The sequence below is a fragment of the Hypoxylon trugodes genome (assembly GCF_022578975.1).
Source record: "Hypoxylon trugodes strain CBS 135444 unplaced genomic scaffold F4822scaffold_4, whole genome shotgun sequence".
In the NCBI taxonomy this organism is placed as follows: domain Eukaryota; kingdom Fungi; phylum Ascomycota; class Sordariomycetes; order Xylariales; family Hypoxylaceae; genus Hypoxylon; species Hypoxylon trugodes.
Genome location: NW_026250019.1, coordinates 2,016,708 through 2,035,299, shown reverse-complemented (window position 1 = coordinate 2,035,299; position 18,592 = coordinate 2,016,708). Strand labels below are relative to the sequence as shown.

Here is an 18,592-nt window from a genome sequence, read left to right as displayed (position 1 = left end):
GTAATTCATGCAGTAGCAGATAATCGAGCTGGCAGGCTTGTTGACAAATTTAGTACAACACGACACGAGAAAAAAATACGAAAGAGACAAAAAGAATGTGGGATGCGTAAAGCTTACTGGGGTTTTGGTATCACTAGATATGGATGGGTAATATTTGTTTGAAAGATACGTTGTAACTGTGATGTCACAATGAAGCTGAGGATAAGGAAAGGAAGGACAAAATGAAAATTAAAGCAAGGAAAGAAAAAAATAATTTTCAACCTTACTTTAAGAATAGTAGGTAGTAGGTGCAGATGTCCTTCCACTAGGCAGGACCAGATTAAGTAAAGGGAAGGGAGTAAGGGCAGAATATGGTGTAAGAGCGCTGGAGGTTGCGGGATGTTGAAGAGAAGGAAGGGTGGAGAGAGAAATGATCACCACCAGCGACGGGATTCGAAGAAAGAGCCCGACTTACGTTCACGAAGTAGATAAAGAAATTGAATCAGACTGGGCGAGTCTGGAATATGATGAAGATAAGGCGAGAGGATATGTTTGCCTGAACAAGACAGGTTAACGTGTTGCGTAGAAGTTGTGTGTTGTTGACTTCCAGTAGGTGGTGAAAGACGAACAGGAGATGTAGAAGGGAAGAAATGTGGGAGGATGAGACTTGCAGGAAAAACATGAATTTGAAAAGAAAGCTCCAGCTGGTAAACAGAAAAGAGCAGGATCCCCTAAATCGATCTGGTCCAACCTTATTGGGTTGGTAGCTGTTTATGGCAATTGTTAAGGGAAACCGCGTTGATGAGGGCTATGATGTACACATGTACAGGTCCATGTTCACTGGTTACATGTATTCCTTACAGATTATGTGTGTACGTGTAGGTAGCCTGGACCACTGGCGCGGTTCTACGCGTGGAAGTTGCGTATGAGTATCTAGGTACCTAGGGAGTCGCGAGGGTGAGATAGTATGTGTTATCGTAGGGTGGTCCTGCTTATACCCAGATGTTATTGGCAACCTCGATGGGTATTGGCTATATCCAGGCTACCTAGACAGGTAGGTGTACCGCACAAGGTCGCTATTGCACTAATACATGTATTTGTACTCCCGAGAAACGATATTTATCTCTCTCTCTTAAATATGTGTAGCGGTCAGACACGAGGACAATGAATTTATGAAACCCCCTATATCAAAACTCCTGGAGTTCCTACTCTGTTAACTGTCATAGTATGTTTTGTAGCTGTCTTTAAAGTGATCTTCTCATGGGTTTTAAGAACGCGGGTACATTTGGGGATTCTCATGCTTCGCTCCCCTTTACCTAGGTAATTGTCTGCCTCGAGCGCCCAAAGGTACGCATATATCTTTCCGGATCACATCGGGCCTCTAAGCTTGGCGTACCTAGGTAAGCATGAAAGGCTGCCCTTTAGTACCTATGCAATACCAATGCCTTACAACTTCGAACGCCACCCATTTGGCTACAACACGCGCATACGTGAATCCAAGACCGCCGAGGCACTCCAGTAGTGTATCTCTAGACCAAACTACATAGAAGCATAACAGAAAAATTGTAGTTCATGTACCTATAATGAACGAGTAAGCGACAATTTTCTGAGCTACCAACACATCTTCGCTGCCGACAACCGACGTTTAGATTGTAAAAACTTTGCTGCTTAGTTATAACAATGACAAATTTCTACCAGGCATAATATACTCCCTTTTGCCAGCAATAATTGCGAATGAGATCAGAGGGGCGGCTGGTGCTGAACTATTATTAGCAATGAATAATTAGGCAGGAAATTGTTGGCAACAAAGCACCTACAAGACGTGTTAACCCGTACTCGGATATTGAGAAATGTTCGGTTGTATTGTCAAAAATAATATTTAGAGTCTTAACAGAAACCTATGGCATGGTAGATTGAAGATGTAAAAGTAGGAATAATTTTGATGGGAAGCTACAATAAATCCAATTTGCATTCATGATTCTATAACCCGTGTACGGAGGAGGAATTAAAAGGAAGTTGGTTGCATTATTACCGGCTTTTCCAATTCGGGGTCATCGAATGAGAATACCTTACTAAAGCTCCTTTTAGGATATAAAAATCGAGACAATTACTGACCTAGGGAAAATGAAATCAGAGCATGTGCTTACCCGATATTTAAACCCGCGCTTATGTAGGTGCTAAGAGACATTCGGTTACATTATCGCCGAAATAGTCGGTCTGAAACATCAAGGAATAGTATAAGTTCGGGCTACACTATAGCTTAATAATGCCTTGGAGCTAGCTGTCGGTGGAGCGGGGATTACTGTATATCTCCTAGTACTACCTAGGTAGGCAGGAAACGTGATGTCGACCATAGCGGGGTCTACACATAGTAGGAGGATCCTATTCTTCTCTGAGACGTTAATAATATTCACCGAATCCTCGACGGGATAATTTTATGTGATTGAATTAGGTAGACCCGAAGTATACGACGCTAAGCTACCTAGGTACGTAAGGGGGCTCTGCCTGTATCGTAAGACAGCTAAGAGTTGACGAGTATATAAATACGGCGATAATTCCTCTTGTCAAGACCTCTTCACTCGCAACTACAGCCAGACGAGAAAAACCCCAAGAACAAATACCAATAACACCGACAAACACAACAAACACGATATTCTAATCAAGATGTCTGTCCCTTCTGACCTCCCCAAGATGACATACCGTTTCCTAGGCCGATCCGGTCTCCAGGTCTCATCCATTTCGCTAGGTGGTTGGCTCACCTATGGTGGCCATGTTGAAAAAGGTAATCTATCGAGGCGTTCTTCTCAGACAGTTGCTAACGTGGGATGGCAGAGAATACCTTCGCATGCATGAAGGCCGCTTACGATAGTGGTGTCAACTTCTTCGATTGTGCTGAGGGTTATTCAGGTATAATATACCTTCTCTATGCCTCATTATAGATAAAGGCCTATGTGCTAACATGCCGAATTTCAGGTGGTAAATCGGAGGAAGTGATGGGTGAGGCAATTAAAAAATTTGGCTGGAAGCGCAACGACCTTGTTATCTCAACGAAGGTATCGTAATTTCCTACTCCCCCAAGGAATAAATATTGACATAGCCATGAAGCTTTACTGGGGTGGCGCACATGGCGATAATCCGGTAAATAACAAAGGCTTGAGCCGAAAGCACGTTATCGAGGGTATGAACGGCTCGCTGTCTCGTTTGGGGCTTGAGTACGTAGACCTCATCTACGCGCATCGTCCGGATCGACAGACGCCGATGGAGGAGACGGTCCGCGCCTTGTCAGTAAAACCTGGAGTCCTTTTCCCCATTTGCTTTTTCTGATCGGTCAAAACTACCTGACCATGTCCACAAGACGGGCGATTGCTAACTGGGAATGTTATATGTAGTAACCATTTGATCAACACTGGGAAGGCCTTGTACTGGGGTACATCTGAGTGGAATGCCGACGAAATTGCACAGGCATGGCGCTACGCCGATAAATTACAGCTTATTGGGCCAGTGATGGAGCAGCCGCAATACAACATGTTGGACCGAGAGAAGGTAGAGAGGGAATATGCCCATTTATACCGTGAAGTCGGTTTGGGGCTGACTGTCTTCTCTCCTCTGAAAACGGGTGTCCTTTCTGGCAAGTATAAGAATGGCATTCCTCCCGATTCGCGATATGCTCAGGAGACGGTGGAGTTCATCGCTGGTTTCTGGAAACGAACGGGCAGCAAGGAGAGGTGGGAGACTACCATTGCTCAGGTGAACAAGCTAGAGCCCATTGCCGATCAATTGGGTATAAAGCAGAGCCAGTTGGCCCTGGCATGGGTGCTTAAGAACCCGAATGTGAGCTCGGCCATCACGGGAGCGAGTAACCCCGAGCAGGTCTACGAGAACGTGCGGGCTATAGAGGCCGTGGATAAGCTGACGCCAGAGATCATGACTCAGATTGATGAAATCTTTGGAAACAAGCCGCCCGCTATCGTTGAGAGGTTCTAGAAGAGCATCCTATATATACCCATAACCATCAGCCAGTCATGCTTGATTTATAAGGGGTGGTAGAAATACTTATCTATATAAAATAGAATGAGAGGAATACTTTCTGACATTAATTGCCCATGTCCAAATCACACATTGCGTGAGGATTAGTTGAGCAGAAAATATTGGTATACATTAAGAGTAAATGCAGAACGCTCTTGATATGCCTGACGCCAAATACAAATGCAAAAGTCCGGACCGTACGAATGAACGTGGATTCGTGGTATTCCATGTCGACCGATGTGAGTAGTACTCTATATAACCCAGCCTACCAATGTGTCGGATCGCCGTCCGACATATATCCCTATTTGTGACCGGCTCCATCAGAAATTGCTTGCAAGGTTTATCCATATGCTATCCCAAAACTCCATTGCCATAACAAGATATATGTTCCTATCAAAACCTATTATCTTCAATACATAAAATGTGTCGCTTAGTTCGAATTCGAGCTAAGAACGGCCCTCGGAGGAAGTGCCGGCGGATTTAACGTCGAAGGAGGCGTTGCTGAACGGGTCTCCTCTGTGTCCCGTCGAATGTCTTCATATGTCGGTAGTCTGCTAGTTCCAACACCCTCCGTCGCTACAGTGTTGGATGGTTGTGATATAGGTCTTAATTCTACTTCCTCTGCGTGATCGGGTTGCTTCTGTGCTGCTGTGTAGGCAGGCGGTGCTTCGCCAAGCTCGTTTAAGCCTTCCTCTCTGCTGCCAAACCCGAGCCCGAGTCCTCGTCGTTCTCTCGTCCGCCGCTCGTTGGGTGCCCTCGACCCCGACCGATTACCCATAGCTTCTATGTCCCGCTCCAAAGCACTGGTACCATATTGCATGCGCAACTTTCTCCGTCGGCGATAACGGTAGCACACGAGCAATGTTCCAGCGCCAACAAATATGATAAGTGGGACGAGCACCCACGAGAAAGGGTATGTCGAGAATATGTTGCCCGAATCGGTATCGTCGGAATCCATATTTAATTAGTAGTTGGCGCTTGTCGCCTGACAAAATCGAGGGGAGGATCGGATTCAGAGGTCGGAGAGATAGATAGTATATTGGTCTACGCTAGGTAGGCGAGGCGGCGTGGTTGACAAATTTAGGAGCGACGGCTAGATGCTCAGTTGATGTTGACGAAATGTAAAGTATTAAGTGCGACATAGAGAGCGGAGTTTTGCTGTAATACCGGGACGGTGACGAAGGGTGGTGATTTCATCTAAGAATACAGCGGGTTGTGTAGTATCGTATGGTATCGACCTTGCAACGCTGTGCTCTTGGGTGCATTTACATGGGAGGAGATCCGCAAATATGCGCCCAGCGTAGTTCATAGAGGCTCGGAGATCTATTTGGTGGATTAAACAAGTACAATGTATTGTTGATCGTCCAACAAAGAAGTGGATGATTTGAGAAAGCTGTAGTGGTGAAGAGCAGAAGGCTATGGCTGTCCCGAGACAGCCGATTGACTTTCCATCTAAGGGGAGTTTTCTAGACTTTGCTCTGCAAGGGTGGAAGAGAAGAAGTATGAGTACATGATTAAGGTCTTAAGGTTCGACTAGAATTTCACAATTAGATCGGGATGTTTATACCCGGTAAGTTCGGGAACGTCTATGTCGATATGACATTCATGAGATGTACTTTCTTTGTCGTGCGACAACCTACGGCTTGTTAGCGTACGAGCATACGTAAACCCTATGGGCTAATCCCGCGCTAAGTAACATGTCACTGCCCCGCAGCACCCCTTATCACCACCTACAGTACTGTACATGTCCGCATGTACGCAAAAAAGCAGAGGTACATGTGAATACATCCAACACGTCGCATCTAAATTATATATGTATGTATATTACTAGGACTTAAGCAAAATATTTAATTGCTGAGTTCATTAAAGAGAATGTTAGGCAGAGGCATCTAAAATTCGAAGGGTTCTAAAATATCTCTTGTTTTCGGGTGCTAAATTGTTCTTTGACCATACATATTTGTTAATAATTGGCATTTCCTTTCTCTTTATAAATGTACATCTACGTATTTGGACGATACCTTGACTAGAGTCCACTAGCTTTTTTACCCTGAGCTTTATTTCAAGAACAACTCAGATCTTATGTGGGTCTCCCGGCTGGACAAGCACCCGATCTGACACCTACTTCAGCTAAGATAACGCCTAGAGCTGCCACGCCTTCTAGGTATTCCCTTTTCTTTCTTGAATTCAATCACTCAACCCAAGGGTAGATGTCGTTAATTCCGTCGTCACCAACGATCTTTATCTCCACATACCAAACATACAACTACTTCTAAATCCGCAATAAGAAAACCACCCACGCTCGTGTTTACCCCCTAGTAATACAGTGGACAAGGGGTGAGGAGGATTGACCTTGCAGGATGGTGCGCGCCATCAAAGGTCGGTCTCGTTCCTACAGCTTACTAAAGGGTATTCTTTAGGTACTGATTTACAGCACCAGGTACCTTGGTCGAATGTGACCCCTCGATCAAATCCATCATCATCAGTATCGACAGCGAAGATAATGAGTATATAATCGAGGACCTTGATGAATCTCATCTTGTAGTCAAAGATAATATGGTGGCCAAGTTGAAGATGGAGCTCGACAGGGTATGACCAAGCTCTTCCCAAGTCATCTTATTTATCTACTGACACACCACAGCGATTGAAGGAGAACGTGCCCGACGTGGACGACGACTCCGATTCGGATCGAGATGTCAAATGAAGAAGCAGCTCAGTTTTAGACTATAGATACACTAATTATTGCCGAATACAATGCACGAAAAGGATAGAGGACCTCCAGTCTCCTCAAAGTATACCGTGGCCGGGTTTATCTCTGCGTGTTTATACATTCTCCGGGCGTGTCTTACCGGATAGTGCACTACAATTTCTCAAACCTCGGCTTGGTCTTTTTCAATCCAGATAACAGCGCCACTTTGAAATCGTCCGATTGGAGCATCGCCTGGTTCCATATGCTGGTGTATTTTAGGCCTAGTCTGGTTAGCTGTGATAATATCTCTTCGAACCTAGACTTACTATCTGCAACCGTGTTGTCGCGCGAAATGTTTAACAATTCCTTGGTGCCTTGCACAGCTACAGGGCTTTTTGAAGATATGAGGGCTGCGAGCTTTGTGGCGATATCGATGGCCTTTGCTTTGGTGTCAAGAACTTGGCTCACGAACCCAACAGCGAGAGCTTCATCAGCGCCGAAACCCCGAGCCGTCAAGCAAACGTCCTTTACCCAGGAGAAGCTTGAAACAATCTTTGGGAGCCTACTGAGGGTGCCGATATCTGCGGCCATACCGATATCTACTTCCTTTACTGCGAACTTGGCATCTCTGGAGCAGATCCTCACGTCGGTACAGCAGGCTATATCGATAGCCAAGCCAATAGATATGCCGTGTAACACACAGATTACAGCTAGTAACCAAATTAGTTGCTAACCATAAATATGAAAAGAATAGTACATATTTACTCACGCTTTTCGCATTTCTCTATCTGTCCTATACAGTCTTGGAACTCTAGGATTTGACGCCGATGCTTTGTCGCCTGTCTTGCTCCATCTAGCCCATCGTTATTCCCTAAAACGCTTTGATCTGCTGCTTGTACGTCCAGGCCAGCCGTGAAAGCCCGGTCTCCGGCTGCAGACAATATTACAGCTCGGACTTCTGGATCATGAGATAATTTTGCGAATATCTTTCCAACTTCATCCCACATTTCCGGTATAAATGCGTTTAGCTTAGATGGCCGGTTTATCTCAACGTGAGCCACATATTCAGACGGTGACGAGATGAGGAAGTGCTTGAAATCAGAGTATCCTTTTAATTGAGACATGATTTGAGATCGGAATGTGAATCTTAGGTCTTGAAATTCGGTATATAGTAGCTTTACAATATGTAATAGAGTCTTTGAAATGAAGAAATAAGAATAATCGTCTTCCTACTCGGTACTCTAACATCTGAAAGATGCCGAGGTATCTCAATAGACCCTGGTCATATAAGTACCTAGGTACCGTAAGCACCCCAACCATCGCTTAATCCCTGCTTTTCTTATCGAATATCTTATCATAGCATACTAATCCATAACGGGCTTAGATCGTCGGTGTGAATTTGTCTAACTTACCGACTCGAGAAAAAAAAAAGTTGATTGGATTTAATTCAATTGTTTTGCTTTCTTCAACCGAAGCACACGACAGCGACACCAGGTCCATTAACGATGGCGGCAGAGGTTGCGCCACTCCAGCAGTTGAAACTCCCTTCGGGGCCTTCACCGATTACTGCAGAGCAACGATATTGGAAATCATTCAAGAACCAACTCGTTCTCTCATCTCCGACACAATATCCCATCACTCACATCACCGTCCCCGCGGCGAACCCAGCCACCCTTGGCTCTTCTAACAACGATTATTTCGCTGTCACAACAGGAACACGCGTTCAAATATACTCGATAAGAACAAGAAAGTTAGTCAAAACCATCACACGTTTTGGAGATATTGCGCGGAGCGGAGATGTTCGACGAGATGGTCGCATAGTAGTAGCTGGAGACGACACAGGCAAGATACAAGTATTCGACGTCGGGTCGCGAGCGATTCTTAAGACATGGTCGCACCACAAGCAGCCAGTATGGACAACAAAATTCTCCCCCGCCGACCTCACAACTCTCATGAGTACAAGCGACGATAAGACTGTACGATTATGGGACTTGCCTAGCCAAGAGAGCACATCAACGTTCGTGGGCCATGCAGACTATGTGCGTAGCGGTAGCTTCATGCCAGGAACCATGTCGAATATGCTCGTCTCCGGTAGTTACGACGCGACGGTCAAACTTTGGGACCCCCGAACGCCAGGTGCTTCCGTCATGACATTCAAGCACGCCGCACCCATCGAAGACGTCCTACCCCTCCCCTCGGGCACCACCGTGCTCGCCTCGTCCGAGAACCAGATCTCCGTGCTCGACCTCGTAGCCGCAAAGCCACAACACATTATCTCCAACCACCAGAAGACTGTCACTTCCCTATCCCTCGCGTCCAATGGCCGGCGTCTAGTGTCCGGCGGTCTAGATGGCCACGTCAAGATTTTCGAGACGACGGGCTGGAACGTCGTCGCCGGCGCCAAATACCCATCTCCTATTCTAGCTGTCCGCGTCATCACCGCCGGTGCCAATGGCGACGATCGCCATTTAGCCGTTGGCATGCAGTCAGGCGTGCTATCATTGCGCACACGATTGACAGGGCCCGAGGCAACACGTGAACGGGAGCGTGAGAAGGAAATGAGCGCTTTACTCGCCGGTACCATCGCCGCGCACGACAAGATCAAGGGCAAACGGAAGCGTCGCCACGGCGCCGCGAAGCGCCTCGACATGGTGGGCGAAGGCGCTGATGTCGTTGTCGCGAACGATTTATCCCGACCCAAGCGTGAAACAGCCTGGCAAAAAGACTTGCGACATGGTCGCTTCGGCGCTGCGCTTGATCGCGTGCTCGATTCTAGCGCTAAGGATCATACTCCGTTGATGGTATTGACGGTCTTAACAGCCTTGCGACATCGCAGTGCGCTGCGCGAGGCACTTGAAGGTCGCGATGAGACTACCGTACAGCCTATACTACGTTGGGTGCAAGCGCATGTCGTGGATCCGCGGTACGTTGGTGTATGTGTCGACGTCGCTACGCATCTGCTAGACCTATACTCCGAATTCGTCGGCGGCAGCGCTGAGCTTCAAGCTGCGTTCAAGATGCTGCATCGAAGAGTGCGTCTTGAGGTGGAAAGGGCGCAGACAGCAGTGCAGACTGGTGGCATGTTGGGGAGTTTACTGACGAGTATGGACTGATGCGCTTAGTTGCTCATGAACTTGGCTGTATCTGGAGGTATACCTTAATAGGGAAGGGAAGATATGGAACACAGGGAGGAACAATCACGAGTTGGTTGTCTTGTCTTGCATGGCGATGGCGATGGCGTTCAAGGTCGGAAAATAAGGGGTATTTTATTTTAAAAGTCAATTCAGGATCGGACTCGATAGCTCGGCAGAATGAAGCACTGTCTGCCATTGGATGGTCCAAGCGCCATATAGTAAAGAGAATACAAACGATACATAAATGCTACATACGATGAGAAGTTTTTAAAATCCTCTTGGAAAGTGACTCATATTTTCGGGTTTCCAACTTTAACGTAGACACAAATTAGAAATAGGTAAATTCTTATTTAACCCTTTATATTATTTCGGGGTCCATACCAGACCGGCTCTATAGCAGAACTGAAGATAGCTCATACCTTACCTACCTAGGTCTCCAGCTTAGCTTCAACGTTTTAACTGCCTCGAATGCGTTTCCCCGTCCAACCTAAAGTTTGGACTATTTTTTGCACTTGGGCCTCCTCGCCCCTTTTTCACCACGCGCCATATATCTCCCCCTTCCATGCGTCTTTGTCTAAATAAATACGGTCAAAATATCCCAATATTCCGGACAAGAATGGAAGATGGAGAACCAAGACCAGAATAACAAAGTAATAAGCCACCAGTGCCTCTTTTGCTTTAAACATTATAGTATACAACGCCTCTTTTTAAAGTCGTGATGTTTCATATTCTCAATAACCTCCATGTCTTCGTGCTCTACCTGTGCCAATATCAATCCTACTCATTTCTTCCATGAGCGCCCAATCTTCCTCTCCTCGCCCAGGGGATGGTCCCAGTCCACCACTCATCATCGGTATTTTGGCCGGAATTGGCGGTCCACTGCCGTATCCCGAACGAGCGCCACCAGGACCGTGGTTTTCGTAGTCAAATGTGCTGGCGCGAACAAGAGCTCGTGGAGGCGTACTGTTACGTTGATGGGGGGTAGAAGGGCCGAGTGGACTGGGTCCTGAAGAAATCGGTGCCGGCAGGGCTGACGCACGGTGTGCCTTCTTCTGTAGGCGATTACGCCCCGCACTTGAAGAAAGCACCAATTCAGAACCAACATACGTCGATGGTGGTATACCAGCCGACGACGACGGTCGAGGGGCCTCACGGGGCGCGCGTCGACCAGACGGTGGCATCGGTTGTGCGCCTGCGGGCATCGGACGTGACCGTGTCTGGGGGGTTTCGACTGGCTTCTTCGGCTCTGGTTCTGGTGCCCAGGTGTCCATAGGTAAGTGATCTGAGGGGTCAATCTCTCGACCATCTGGAGTCACTATTTTCCCCTCCGCATTTGTGTATTCGGAACCTTTCGCCACATCCTTCGCTACGGTAGGATTCAGAGCATCATAAGAGTCGGGACCAAACGGTACCCCTGAAAGTCGCCGGCCATCCGACGGGGGAGGGGCAGGACTAACGGATTTGCGTTTGATGGTGTGGTTAGTGCCCGGGTTTGGAGAAACTCCCCGAGGTGCCGACACTGGTGGCGCTCCCGAAGGTGTAGTAGGTCCACTTGAATAAGCAACTGGGCTTCTATCATAGTTTCTCGAGTTGCTTGGATGGTGACCATTAGGGGAGTATTTCACTAGGTAATTTGACGGAGGCTCGCTTTGCTGTCTCCCTCGAGTTGTAGGATGCACGGGGGGCGGTTGAGTATACCGACGGCCTTGCTTCCTTTCCTGATGATATCGATCCGATATCTCGCGTGCGAAAGCCGGATCAACTCCTGGCACAAGAGTCGGAGGTACTGAAGGTGGATCATAATCGCCCGGTGTGTGAATATAGCTGTCTTCTAATTCACTCGGGTGACTTAAAGTATAGTCATTGTGTCTCGGGTATGATCGAGACACTAGAGTGAGAGCTTGTGAGTAATCCTCAGTGGCCATTGGCGATGGCGAGGGGCTATAGCGGTTGGGATCGTAATGCTGTTGAGATTGAAGAGGGGACGGGTTATAATGGGCAGGCTCCGCGCTACCACGCCCACTTAGATTCAGCGGTGCAGGACTTGTGGCTTGATGATAATCCCGTTCATATTCGACTGCTTGCGACCCGCTCACTCGACTTCTCGCGCTGGGTGGTGTCCAAGATTCCGGAACATCCTCCACCGTAGGCTGCATAGATCGATGATGTGATTCATAAGCTGAATCATAGGAATGGTGTCGAGGAGCTGATTGATGAACAATCTCGCTCTCGTGATAATGGGCTGCATTTTGCATATCTGGTGCCGAATCGTATGGACGATACGTAGGTCGGCCAGGATAAGATGACGAGGGTGAAGACACCGAGTAACGCTGTGCCTCGCTCCGTAAAACATCGTGCCTCATAGGCGGCGTGGCCTTGTGTTGTAACGCGTCGAAGCTACCGCGAGGCACCAGCTCATGCGAACTGCCACTCAAGTTTCTAACTCGGTGCACCGGTGGAGGTGGTGGGCGGTCATCTTGTTCAGACGGTTGTCGAGAATGGTGAACTAATGATGAAGACTCGTAAGGTGGTTGGCTATAACTGAAAGATGCTCTAGGATCTTGCTCATATGATCGGGAATAAGTAGGATCTAGCTGGTGTGGGTGTTCGTTCTCCTGAGGGAACTGGTAGTTCCTATCTAATGTTCGATGTTGTGGGTGATCGACCCGATGAGGTGGTGTCGAGTATTGGCTGCTACTAGTATGCGATGGGGGGTATTGATCAAGCTGGTGACTGGGCCTGGCTGAGGGCGATGTGCTATATTCGACGGCCTGTAATGGTGGTTGAGTCGGGGCAAATGTAGTCGGGGGGTTTGGCTGGGCTCGTGGTGGAGTGTGGACTTGGTCTACCATCGGTGGTGAGGGCGCTTGACCTGTAACGGGATCAGATGGCAGCGGTCGTCTCTTCACTGCTGATTTCTGAGATGCACCAGCAGTCTCCGCCTCAGAGTTGAGTGCAGACATACTTGGCTTTGCTGTGGGCCTTTCAGGCTTCGGGCGACTGTCGTAATACGTGATCTCGATTCTGATCTCGCCAGCATATTTTCCTTTACAATTCAAAGTGTGCCACTGATCACTCTGACCGCCGCCTCTTACAACTATATCACGCAAGTCGATCCACGTCTCGCCTATTAACTCCGTCTTCCTATCGTCGTTGAATACAGATAGCTTCAATTGGTAGTAATCAGGTGAGTCGTGCACATTAAATCGGAGTTCTTGATCCCTATTTTGTAGATGAAATTGTTAGAAATGGTAGTTACTAGTTACTATCGTTCGACATACGCACCATTTTGGAGTCTGTCCACCTCTAATATCTGTAGTCGTCTTCTTGGCCTCCTTCGCTAACCGGGCAGCACAGTAAGGATCTTGCTTCCCGATAGTCTTTCTATTCGGAAGATTCTTCGCTCGATCGATAATAAGGACGAGAGTTCCAATATCAGGACCGTCGATGCTCATATCGGAGAAAATACCAGCTGTGTGCATACCGTTCAAGGGGTTAGATAATTTCGTTTTGGCGGCCATGACGAGTGAGGTTATTTAACGGTTCTCTTAGGAAGGCCGAAATTATTAAAAACCAATCCTCACTCGATCAGGTACCAACCAAGGGATAATTTCGAGGTCGTAGTTTTTCGGTTCTCTCGGTTGCTCGACTCGGTGGTAGAAATCCAATGCCTTTGTTTACTTTGCGAACCAGCCTCATTGACTACGCTAAGCTGCGCCGAGCTTAGTGAGGAAGACGATCAAAGAGAGTTCTTGATACGTTGGTTTTTAAAACGACTAGAAAGAGAAGATGAAATAAAAATGATTAGAATTGATTGAGACCAATAAACGAGAGAACCCCAATGAAGACCCAACAGTGAGAAGTGAGAAAACCAATTGGTCTATACCGGTGGACGCAGGAGTGCAGAAAAGAAGACGATGACTTGCAGGATTGCAGGTCGCAAGAAGATGCCCATACCTAATTGAGGCGGACAGCGGCTGCAATTGAGTGGCTGGTGAAGGAAAACAATGAGGTTGGGTCTGTGGTTGGCTGAAATGGCCCTGAAAGCCTGCAAGCTTGCGGGTTCCTTGGACCTACCTAGGTACTAGTAGGGGCTGCTAGGTCCTGCGTACCCTGCTACCTAGGGGAACTCTACCCACCCGCTGCACCTGCTGCAACCTCCAGCTGCTCTGGTTCTGCTAGTTCAAGCACCCCGCCTCCCCAAATAAAAGAACCTTGGAAGAGCTAAGGGTCAGGGCAGATAGGGTGACAGTGACAGGGACCTTGTTTAGTGGGCCTGTGGCCAATTAACGCGCTAGATCGGAGTAACGTGTAATAAGAAAGATGCTTCCTTGGCTGTTTGATCGAATAATCTTGTTTCTTATTAGTCTAGGAATTTTCTCTATAGGTGGTAATAGTATCAAAAAAGAGACGTCAATTCCTTGATTTTACTTCATCCGAATTTAATTCATGGTCTAAGGTAGCAGCTTTCATCCTTTTTAGAAAAATACGGAAATATTGATGCCTACGGTACACAGCCCAGACGCGCAATTGAAGAGGGCACTGCACCGTGCCGAGACACCTAAATATCCAAAATGACGCGACCACAAATATTTTCCGACGGCTCAGATCAATCCCGCATGCCGGTTGAGCATCATATCAGCTGATCTTATGAGTGATCGCTTTCGAAGCTCCGTCTCTTCCAGAACAATAAATCCCCTAATTCTCCCATCCACAAAACTCGCTACTTGTACACAACGCCAAGATTCTGACGCGTAGGTGCGATTTCAACACACTGTCATTTAGCTTACGAAGTACTAGTATTTTGAGTTTTGAGTTCGCCGTCAACTCCGTAGGTAAACTCCATCAGCAGCACTCAGTGATTTACGCATCAACACCCTAAGTAGGTTGTGGTTACGTATTTCCAGATTTTACTGTGGGCAGTAATAGGGAGTATTTACCCTAGCAGCCTAGACAGCCCTGACTTATTGTATGACCCGTATATGCATCCCACATTTTACACGTCGAATACGGGTCTGCATTTAATACCAATTGTTTCTTCAATTTGACCTATAGTATAGCCCTGATTAACACTACCTAACACCCATAGACCCTCGACTACCAAACTACTCATTTATTCAAAGTTGCTAACTCAGCTGCAGATTCACTCTCCTGGTTTACATATTGTTCAAACGATCCTGGGCGCTTTGCTTGGCTTCGTCAGAGATTTTGGGGTTGTTGATGGTTCTGTCGAACAAATTAGCAAAGTATTCCAAGTCCTATTGGGAGTGGGACACTTACGCCTTTAACCCACCCGCAACATTTCCTGGGTTCTTATTATCATCATCGCCGGCCTTGGGCACTGTGAAAATCGTTAAAACAAACCAACATTGACCAAATTTTGATGCAAGAAGTTCTTACCATCACCTCCATTGAACTCATTCTCCAATACTTGTTTGGAGTGATCCTTAGCTTCCTGGCTGACTTTAGGGTTATTAAGGGTAGCCTTATGGCCGCCAGCAACTTGAGCTTCAGTAGGCATATTGATGTATGTATAGTGCTTGAGAAGCTAGTAAAAGATGGGTTTTCGTTATATGCCGTTGCGAATATTATTGTATGAGCTAATGCTGGTAAATTACATTCTATTTCCAGGCGGATTCATCTCCTCTTTATACACATTCGCTAGGTCATAGTCGGACTTTGTTCTCAAAATCTTAAGGCCATACTGAAACCGCTGACGCTTATTGTATGCCTTCGGAGCTAATCACTCCTTTCCATGCAGCATAGATTGTCGAGTCATGACGACAATATCTATGCGTAATCGAAGGTCATGCCATCACCACTCCAGCCACCTCTTACGACTAAACCCCGAGACAGAAAGAATATGCCAATCCGTCCTCACAAGCGACTTGTTAGAAATTGAGTTCCGGGCCCGAATTTGGTATTCGATTCGCTGTTGTCCACACCCCGGGATTCGTGACGTTATTCAATTCAGTGCGTGGGGATTCGAACATCGATATCGAAACTCACCCCAACATGAGGCTCATCCCTCCCCAGATATGATCGTCAGGGGGCGCCGGACAGTCTTCTCCGCAAGCTCAATCGATTAGAAATAAATAATTGCCCCAAAGAAGCCCGCAAGTATAATAATAATGGAAAGCGACCCGCTCGTTTTCACGGTGTGGCTTAAAATGCGATTCAACCTCAAAATCGGTGATAAATGCATTATTCCGCATTCTCAATCACACTCCCCATCCTATTGTACCAATGGAACCACCAATCCACGAAATAGAGCATTCAATTACGTCTAGAATAGAAGGCGGCCAACACTTTGCTTACCATTGCACATTGGAACAAAATCTAGGCGCGTCGCTCTAATCAACCATTTATCAAAGAGTAAGGTTCTCTTGTCGTTATTGACACTCAACGCCTAGGTACCCGGGTTACGCGAAGTATCCAAACAACCACTAAGCTTTTTTTTCCCTACGTCCATACAAGAGTTGACCCTAAGATATCATTAATAGTAAATAACTTAAAAGCAAGCTCAGGAAGTTATGAAGACAAAGCGTAGAACAAGTGTGTTTCCATGAATCATTATTCCAAGTGGTGACCTACCCACATTGATCCATCCACAGTGTGTATATACCTCCCTTGAAATGAAGACCTCAAATGTGAGGCGAGCGGTGTAATTATTAAAAAAAGCAAGTCGATCGGGGCGTCAAAGCTTTCAACCCCCGAAGTCTCTACCTCTTATTACTAATAAATGAATATGACGGGTCGAATATCTAATCATGATGTCAACTTGAACGTCTGGGAGCACTGACAACAATGCCAGGGGCTCGAACCAAAACAGTGCTGCCAACATAGCAATATCGCTGAAGAGAAGACTGTCTCCTTAACTAATATGTTACTATCACTTTAGGCTATTAAAAAGTGGAAGTTCGAGAAAGACAAAAGGAATCGAGGTATTTGATATGGATTTCAACTTAACAATATTACTTTTCAGGTAATTTCATAAGGACCGCCAGGAAACACGGTGTGTTCGTTTCGTCAAGAGAGTATGTATATGCTACTCTCAGTACATTTCGAAGGCAGTTGAAACGATTGAGGGTAGCATTCCTCATAGTAAACAAGTTGACGTTGTACATATTATGTAATACCGAGTGGGGTCATTCGGGCTCAAGCCACTGACTGTATGGCGTATTTACCTAAGTTGGGGCGGGCGCAATAACTTAGCCATACACTCAGAGGTCTCACAGACAAGCGTTCCATCATTTACTTTTTCTTAAACCACAGCCTCGAAACAATTTATACAAAACTGAAGAGATGTCCTCCTCAAACCAGTCACAACCGCCAGCCATTAATTACGTCGTTGGTTTCTTGCTTGTCGGGCTTGCTTGGGGGCTTACGACGCCTTTCATCCGCCGCGCGGCTCGGAATCACAACCCGCCGCCTCATCCATTGCTGGGAAGGGATAATGTGAAAGCCAGTTGGCTCAAGAGTAAACTCTACGGTGCCTTCTTCGCCGTCGTTGACTTGCTACGGAATCCGAGATATGCCGTTCCACTTCTAATTAATCTGACGGGTAGTGTTTGGTTCTTCTTACTCATAGGCCAAGCAGGCAAGTTCTCTCATTCTTCTCTAAATCTACCAAAGATTCAAATTACTAACGCATCGCGTAGAACTAAGCTTAACTGTCCCAATCGTAAACACGTTGGCATTTCTTTTCACGGTGCTTGGCGACTGGTGGGTTGACAAAAAAGTTATCAGCAGGGGTAAGTTCCCAATGCCATGGCATCAAGTTGGAGTGCTTGCTAAACGAAAATTAGACACATGGATAGGAATGATTTTATCCTTAGGTGGTATCGCATTGTGCGTTCAAAGCAAATCTAGCTGATGAATATCCTTACCAAACACTCCCTTACGAGGCTATACATAGATTTTTTTTTTTTTTTTTATGTATTTTAATGGGCTAGCCGGGAATGATGGGGGGTACTGTTGGTCCAACTACATCAAGGGTGTAAAGTGTATCCGATATGGCATTGCGTGTAACTAAGAATCCAGAAAAAATACAGGATTTATATGCCTCGAAGGCCGATATCGTCCAACGGTGTCAGAATTAGTCATGTATCAATAGAATTGATACCTTTGTTTTTCTCTTATTGTCTTAAGTTAAGAATCGTTTGGATGATGACAAAGCTAATGACGCTACTCATTGCTAAGGCTACATGTATGTGTGCCTTTCACTTAAAAATTACCTAGGTACTAATAAGTGGCAAGTCACAATTAAAACAAACAAATTTTGAAGCTACTTATGCGCGGATAAAATCTCCGAGCTCGGGACTAAGTCCACTGACGTATCATAAAAGCGCTCTGTAGAAGGGATTCAAGATGCACCTCTAAGATAATAACAGGAATTATTAATTCGAGTAGTCGGAGTTACTCAGGTATCACAGTTGATATATATTCGAACCTGTGGCGCTCGGTAAGGAAGTCGGTGGAGGAAGTCCAGTAATAGAAACAATGAGATTTTAATAAGTGCATGAATCCAAAGACAACAATGAAATTGACGATAAGGGGACTGTGAAATTGAAATGTACATCCATTGCCCATGACTGGGTACATATGTACCTGCTTTGTAACTTAGCGCCCGTAGTGGGGTTAATCACCTCTGCGCGAAATACATCTTAGCCGTGACTTAGCTCCTTGCATCCCCTGAACGTATCTTTTTTCTTCTCCGAAAGGAGCTTGTTGGTTCCCCCTTTTATTTCGTCCTTCAAAAGCATTT

The 18,592-nt window shown here is 46.4% G+C and overlaps 8 protein-coding genes across 8 annotated transcripts; 4 read left to right on the top strand and 4 right to left on the bottom strand.

Moving 5' to 3' along the window:
- The first annotated feature begins 2,131 nt into the window (after nt 1–2,131).
- On the top strand, nt 2,132–4,073 carry F4822DRAFT_399938 (Aldo/keto reductase). The gene is made up of 6 exons (XM_051457808.1): nt 2,132–2,465; nt 2,516–2,761; nt 2,812–2,886; nt 2,953–3,032; nt 3,085–3,260; nt 3,369–4,073. The coding sequence occupies exons 2-6, from the start codon at nt 2,644–2,646 to the stop codon at nt 3,961–3,963; spliced, it is 1,044 nt and encodes a 347-aa protein (XP_051315612.1). The 5' UTR covers nt 2,132–2,465; nt 2,516–2,643; the 3' UTR covers nt 3,964–4,073.
- Nucleotides 4,074–5,642, bottom strand: F4822DRAFT_399935 (uncharacterized protein). Its single transcript, XM_051457807.1, has one exon. The coding sequence runs from the start codon at nt 4,961–4,963 to the stop codon at nt 4,436–4,438; it is 528 nt and encodes a 175-aa protein (XP_051315611.1). The 5' UTR covers nt 4,964–5,642; the 3' UTR covers nt 4,074–4,435.
- A 231-nt stretch (nt 5,643–5,873) lies between these two features.
- On the top strand, nt 5,874–6,830 carry F4822DRAFT_215689 (nucleotide excision repair, TFIIH, subunit). Its single transcript, XM_051453923.1, has 4 exons — nt 5,874–6,086; nt 6,213–6,381; nt 6,443–6,591; nt 6,644–6,830. The coding sequence occupies exons 2-4, from the start codon at nt 6,363–6,365 to the stop codon at nt 6,704–6,706; spliced, it is 231 nt and encodes a 76-aa protein (XP_051315610.1). The 5' UTR covers nt 5,874–6,086; nt 6,213–6,362; the 3' UTR covers nt 6,707–6,830.
- F4822DRAFT_399930 (ClpP/crotonase) lies at nt 6,441–8,128 on the bottom strand. The gene is made up of 3 exons (XM_051457806.1): nt 7,461–8,128; nt 7,018–7,401; nt 6,441–6,972 (listed from the first exon to the last, which is right to left on the bottom strand). The coding sequence occupies exons 1-3, from the start codon at nt 7,813–7,815 to the stop codon at nt 6,863–6,865; spliced, it is 849 nt and encodes a 282-aa protein (XP_051315609.1). The 5' UTR covers nt 7,816–8,128; the 3' UTR covers nt 6,441–6,862.
- F4822DRAFT_399929 (WD40 repeat-like protein) lies at nt 8,129–10,114 on the top strand. The gene has a single exon (XM_051457805.1). It carries the CDS (start codon nt 8,197–8,199, stop codon nt 9,802–9,804), a length of 1,608 nt encoding a protein of 535 aa, XP_051315608.1. The 5' UTR covers nt 8,129–8,196; the 3' UTR covers nt 9,805–10,114.
- Nucleotides 10,115–10,556: 442 nt separating this feature from the next.
- F4822DRAFT_428172 (uncharacterized protein) lies at nt 10,557–13,346 on the bottom strand (the record flags this gene model as incomplete). The annotated part of the gene is made up of 2 exons (XM_051460862.1): nt 10,557–13,047; nt 13,111–13,346. 2 exons carry the CDS (start codon nt 13,344–13,346, stop codon nt 10,557–10,559), a joined length of 2,727 nt encoding a protein of 908 aa, XP_051315607.1.
- Nucleotides 13,347–14,981: 1,635 nt separating this feature from the next.
- Nucleotides 14,982–15,346, bottom strand: F4822DRAFT_428171 (uncharacterized protein; the record flags this gene model as incomplete). Its single annotated transcript, XM_051460861.1, has 3 exons — nt 14,982–15,051; nt 15,106–15,166; nt 15,226–15,346. 3 exons carry the CDS (start codon nt 15,344–15,346, stop codon nt 14,982–14,984), a joined length of 252 nt encoding a protein of 83 aa, XP_051315606.1.
- A 1,633-nt stretch (nt 15,347–16,979) lies between these two features.
- F4822DRAFT_399920 (uncharacterized protein) lies at nt 16,980–18,067 on the top strand (the record flags this gene model as incomplete). Its single annotated transcript, XM_051457804.1, has 3 exons — nt 16,980–17,425; nt 17,487–17,579; nt 17,634–18,067. Coding segments are annotated over exons 1-3 (452 nt in total), but the record flags the coding sequence as incomplete, so codon positions are not given.
- Nucleotides 18,068–18,592: the final 525 nt, after the last annotated feature.